Consider the following 6,177-nt stretch of genomic DNA (forward strand, 5'->3'; position numbering starts at 1 on the left):
TAATTATGTTTTGGTAAAGCTTCTTTGTTTTATGGTAAAGGTTTTGGAGAAACATGTACCACCAGTTTGACCGAACATTGCATCCTAGGCAGTCTGTATTCAATATAATTCTAAATATGAATGAACAAAATAAACAATTAGAGGAAGATCTTGAAGATCTAGAGTCTGTAAGTATTTTGAAGTGTCTAATATAGTTGGAATATTAGTTTAATTTACTGTAAGTTTTTCATCTTGGATTTCCATGACTACAAATGACTTTCAGTGACTTTAACATGTTCATTGGCCATTTAGTTTTAGCCTTTTGTCTTACAGGTCTGTGAGAGTTCATAATATACGGGATAGTAATTCTCTGCTAGTGAATGTGTATTACAAATCGTTTCATGTCAAATTTATCAGTCTTTGGGTTTTTGTTTTTTTTCAAATCCTGGACAAGGGCTGGGGATATGGCCTAGTGGCAAGAGAGCTTGCCTCGTATACATGAGGCCCTGGGTTCGATTCCCCAGCACCACATATACAGAAAACGGCTAGAAGTGGCGCTGTGGCTCAATTGGCATAGTGCTAGCCTTGAGCAAAAAGGAAGCCAGGGACAGTGCTCAGGCCCTGAGTCCAAGGCCCAGGACTGGCCAAAAAAACAAAACAAAAAAAAAACAAACAATCAAATCCTGGACAATTTTTTTTTTTTTTTGTCATGGCTTGAACTTAGGGACTTGGTGCTGTCCCTGAGCTCTTTTGCTCAGTGCTATTGCTCTGCCACTTTGAGCCATAGTACCACATCCGGTTTTCTAGTGGTTAGAGGTAAGTCTTATGCACTTTCCTGCCCCTGCTGGCCTTGAACCATGATTCTCAGGTCTCAGCCTCCTCGGTAGCAAGGATTATAGGCATGGGCCACTAACACCTGGCTTTGGACAACTTTTTTCAGTGAAGACAATGACTGTCTTTTCTGCCTCTTGGGCAGATGTCCCTTAGTCATCTCTAGCTAACAATTTGGGCAAGTTGTAAGATAGTGTTAGGGAAAAGCAGGCCCAAAATTTGGGAACAAGAAGAAACTGTCCAGGTCAGTCCAAAGGTTGGACCATCATGCTTCTAAAACCTATTGTGTTAAAAAGAAAAAGAAAAAGAATTCTATTGTCTTCTAAGCAGTATCTTCAGCTAGCAAACTGTTGTAGGGAGACCCAGGAAAAAAAACCAAGAACTTCAGCTAAATAAGCTTGCAACTGCTCATAGTTAGGACTTCTGGGAAAGTGTTTCATGTTCACCTCTGTCTTTATTAAATATTTACTTGCCAGACTCTAGGTAGTTCATTCCCTTTTCCCGTATGAAAGACTAGTAATGTTTTACAGTCAAGTCTAGCTGGCTTGATTGATAAATATAAAAACCTAACTAAACATTTTCCACTATAAAACTTGTAGATTAGCTTTTTTTTTTTGGCCAGTCCTGGACCTTGGACTCAGGGCCTGAGCACTGTCCCTGGCTTCTTTCCGCTCAAGGCTAGCACTCTGCCACTTGAGCCACAGCGCCGCTTCTGGCCGTTTTCTGTATATGTGGTGCTGGGGAATCGAACCTAGGGCCTCGTGTATCCGAGGCAGGCACTCTTGCCACTAGGCTATATCCCCAGCCCTGTAGATTAGCATTTTAATGAAGATTTTCATGTCATGTGCACCAAGCCATTATGAAGTTTTTGAAATTTATTTTTGTGTCATATGTAGAACATTTAAAAAAACATGTTTTATTTCACCTAGCTTAGAGTGCCCACATAGCATCTAGTTATACTTTCCCCCAATTTTTGTTTTAGAAAATCAAGCAACAAAAAAATACGCCAACAGATGACATCATTCCAAAGGAACTGTTACATTCAGTTCATCCTGAATCGCCTCCTCTCAAAACTTCCCTGTGTCTTAAAGAGCAGACTCTGCTCCCTGTGAGTGAGGCGCTTCGAACCATAGAGGGCAGCAGCCCCCCGGATAATCGCTACAGTGACTACGCCGAGGAGTTTTCCAAGTCCGAACCGACTGTGGTCAGCTTAGAGTACGGCGTGGCAAGAATGACTTGTTAGGTCTGCACTGACTACAGTGCAAGAGACAGGTGATGGCAAAGATGGTCTCTGCAAATGACCAAAGGGATTCAAGTAATAATGACTTGGGGGTTAGAAGTAGGTAAACAGTTGAAGACAGAATAATAACTATCCTTATGAGAGAAAGAAGTCAAGTTTGATTATATCTCTTTAGCAAGGATAATGACTGTCAGTTCTGTAAGAAATGAGTATTATTTGGCAAGTTTCCTCAAAACACAATTTACACAGTACACTAGATGACATTTCTGTATGGTTTCTGTGTCAATTAAAGCCAAACATGAATAGCTTTCCTTAAGTATAATTTAACTTTCAGAAAGCAAACCAGACAAAATGATCCCTATCTAATTATTGACATGGCATGTACTTCTAATTATGTGACTGTGTAACTGAATATTGACATGTTTTGCCTTTTAGTGATGTGTATTTTGAAGTGCCACGAAAAATATTTCTAAGAGGGCCTTAAAATAAATGCTCAGTGTGTTCTTTACCCTTCAGTTTGATAACATATTAGAAGATGTTTTGTTTTTCTTCTGGGCAGCCTTATTTCCTGGGTGCAGAATTAACACTGTCATTACTTCAGGGGCCACACACTGTACTCTCTGGCACCCACAGTTGCACTAGTTGTATGTTTATTCATAGCCAACCCCACTTCCAGATTCAAAGGAATGAAATGGAAGGTTTTGTTTGGATTGTAATTGGCTTGATGGTTTTATTTACAGCTTAGATTATTGACTTCTTAAAATGTATAAGCACACTGATTTTTAAAATATGGATTACTGCATCCTATTGATTCATATTTTGTGGTTGACTTTAGTCTTTTAATAATGGTGTAGGTATGAAGAGCTCTAAAGCTTTTTGTTCCTGAAACAGTGAATAGTACATATATGTGTTTTTATCTAAATGGCCTTTATCTCCCAATGAATTGGTACTTTTCGCACATTGAACTTTTGGTATGCTGAAAAGCTTTTAAGTAAAAAGGGAGGTACAGATAGTTCCAGTTTTGCTTAGCTGCATAAATCTTAAAGCAGTAATTTTTAAGTGGAACATTTTTGTTTCTTCTCTGTTAAATATAGAAGAAAAACTAAGGATAGCCTAGTCAAAAAACAATCTGGGAAGGGTTTCATTTCACCTTGGTATTTCCACACTCTGTTTATAATCTATCTTTACATAACAATAAAGAAGTCAATTGACATTAGCAGTATTACCCAGCTAACTTTACAACTCAACTTTACAACAATTGGGGCAATGTGGCTGGCACTAGGTACAGTCCAAGAAACTCTGAAATCTGCTCAGATTGCTCAAGTGACTCTTTATTCCATCTATGTCTATTATAGTAGTTTTGGCCACACACACATTGTTTTTATATAAATGCAGCCAATATTATGTGTGAGCTTCTCTAATTTGTTTATTTTTCCAGCTCATTTCTATAATATGTAATAAGGAAAAATACTGCTTCTTAAACTGTAACAGAAATGTGCTAAAAATATAGTAAGCAAATAACAAATCTTACTTCCTAGAAAAGGAAATGTAATCTCTGTAACCACAAAGGGAAGCTTTCGTGCCGTGGTTCTAGTCACATTGTGTTTTAGAATCTTCCATGGCAGACTTCTTATATTCAGCTCATCAGTTATCTTAATCTTCAACTTTAGACATATATTTATGTGTTTACATGCCCGCACATGGACTGAAAAATTGGCATCCTAAGTGACCTACAAGGTTTATGGTGGCAAAAAGAAGGTTGTGTATATGTCTTACAAAATTGGATTTGTGTTCATTGTGTCTTGGAATGTATAGCATGTAAATTATTTCATGTATTATTTAAAAGAAATTAAATGTTCATATTTCATTTCTAATGCTTTTCTTTTGGGGGATCAAGTTGTGATTCCCTCCCCCCAACTTGCCTAGCAAATGATCTTATGCATTACATTAACAGGGTAAGTGTTTGGCATTTCCTTTCTCTAAGAATTGTTGATGAATGACTCCTGGTAGACAGAAAAATAATTCCCACATCCCATAGTAGTTGTGGGCTAAAAGACTGAGTGGATGCAGCCAACAGTCACTACCTTGACTCTTAGAATTAGTGCTTCCTCTTAATGGATTACTGGGTCCACTGAGCCATGTACCTTCAGGATGAGCTTATCTCTCCAAAGGCAGGTCTGATGTCAAGGTGGAGAGAAGTGACTGCTCAAGAGGAAGGTAACGTGGCTGTCAGGGTTGGCACAAGTCAGCTGGGCAAGAAGCAGCGTTGGGAAATCTTGAGTTTAAAAAAATGAATGGAACTTTTCCTAGAAGCGTTCCATGTAGTGGATAGGGAAGCAGAGCAGCAATGTAATGTCAGGCTAGTCTTTCATGAAAACTAGGTTTTGCAGGTCAGTTTTAGAACTTGGAAAGTATTCCAAGTTGGAAATTTGGAGCAAATAAATAAATACTAGTTGGCTATATAACTAGAGTAGCAGGTGTCACTTCCAGCTTTTTGTTGGTGAATTGGAGATGAGTCTCGTGGACTTTTTTGCCCTGATTGGCTTAAAACCACAATCCTCAGATCTCAGCCTCCTTAGTAGCTTTAGGATTACAGGCTTGAGCCACCAACACCTGGCAAATTTTTGAAGCTCATAATGATATTGGTGCCAAGTACTTGTTTGTTAAAGGATAAAAGCTATTTTATGAATATTAAATGAGTGACAAAGTATTGGGTTCTTGGAGGCAAGCTGGTGGTTTCCATGCTTTTTCCAGAAGGTTCCTCAATAACTGTTAGAATCGCTATGAGACCTTGTTAGAAATATAGATTCTTGAGCCCAGCTCCAGATCACAGAGACCTGTTCAGTTGTAGTGGGCCCTGCAAACTAAATCCTGCAGTGACTTTTCATGTACATTAAAGTATGAGGTCCATTGTGAATGGCCAGGGCTGGGTAAAAGTTGTTTCCTTTTATTTATTTTTCCCTGCTCTGAGGACTGGTGCAAAGAAGTCCTACCCACAGCTGGAGAAGGGCCATCCAAAGCAGCTTTTCTGCCCAGTTTGCACGAACACTTAGGTATGAATGTCACTTACTCACAAGGCAGCCAAACATGGGGAATTAGAAACCCCAAGTCTCAAAGAGGACAGAGTTAAGAAGTAGTTACAGTTTAAGGAAACTGTGGCCTGAGGTGTGGGGACAAGTGAGGTCATTGCGGGCTTGCGCATGTGTAATCAACTCCGTGGCTCTATACAGGACCCATGTTCAGAAAATTGTACATTAGCGTTCAAGGAGAGTAGAGTTTAAGACTGAAAGCAAGGGAGACCAGTAAGCTTTCCATATTTCAGTACGACATTGTTTTTTCTTTTCTTGGTGCCATCCTGGGGCTTGAGCTCAGGGTCTGAGAATTGTCCCTGAGCTTTTTTTTGCTCAAGAATAGCACTCTACCACTTCAGCCACAACTCCACTTATGGCCTTTCAAGTGGTTAATTGAAGATGAGCATCTCATGGACTTCCTTGCCTAACTGGCTTTCAACCACCATCCTCAGATTCAGTAAGACAATTTTTTTTTTTTTTTTTTTTTTTTGGCCAGTCCTGGGCCTTGGACTCAGGGCCTGAGCACTGTCCCTGGCTTCTTTCCGCTCAAGGCTAGCACTCTGCCACTTGAGCCACAGCGCTGCTTCTGGCCGTTTTCTGTATATGTGGTGCTGGGGAATCGAACCTAGGGCCTCGTGTATCCGAGGCAGGCACTCTTGCCACTAGGCTATATCCCCAGCCCTCAGTAAGACAATTTTAAGCTTTGGGGTTAAACAGGACTGGTTTTAAGTCAGGTCATCATGTGTGTGGGCACAGGGAAAATCGGTGGTGACTCCCAAATTTCTTGTGGAGGAATCAGGGATGAGAATGCACTCAGGTGGGTGTCACTAGGTTTTATCCCCCCCCCAAAAAAAATCCATCCAATCAAGAATCCTTTCTGGAAAAAAAAAAATCCTTTCTGTGTTGGTGCACAGAGATAAGGGAGCCAATCATAGGGCAGGGCAGCATCCATGCTTGAGTTCCAAAGTAAGAACTAATCATGATAATCCCCACAGCACCTGTCTACCCCTTAACCAATCAGAACAGGAACACGTCCTTAGGGGGAGGAGGCAAGAA

At 40.1% G+C, this 6,177-nt stretch overlaps 1 protein-coding gene across 2 annotated transcripts in view; it reads left to right on the plus strand.

The window, feature by feature from the left end:
* Mtmr6 (myotubularin related protein 6) overlaps nt 1–3,917 on the plus strand; it is a 40,968-nt gene extending 37,051 nt beyond the window's left edge. For both annotated transcript variants that reach the window (XM_048341629.1, XM_048341630.1), the window contains 2 exons: nt 41–167; nt 1,793–3,917. In XM_048341629.1, coding sequence (XP_048197586.1) covers nt 41–167; nt 1,793–2,053 — 388 coding nt within the window. In that variant the 3' untranslated portion in view covers nt 2,054–3,917. The remainder of the gene's footprint in view (nt 1–40; nt 168–1,792) is intronic.
* Nucleotides 3,918–6,177: the final 2,260 nt, after the last annotated feature.

Source organism: Perognathus longimembris, chromosome 3, assembly GCF_023159225.1.
Source record: "Perognathus longimembris pacificus isolate PPM17 chromosome 3, ASM2315922v1, whole genome shotgun sequence".
NCBI classification, from domain to species: domain Eukaryota; kingdom Metazoa; phylum Chordata; class Mammalia; order Rodentia; family Heteromyidae; genus Perognathus; species Perognathus longimembris.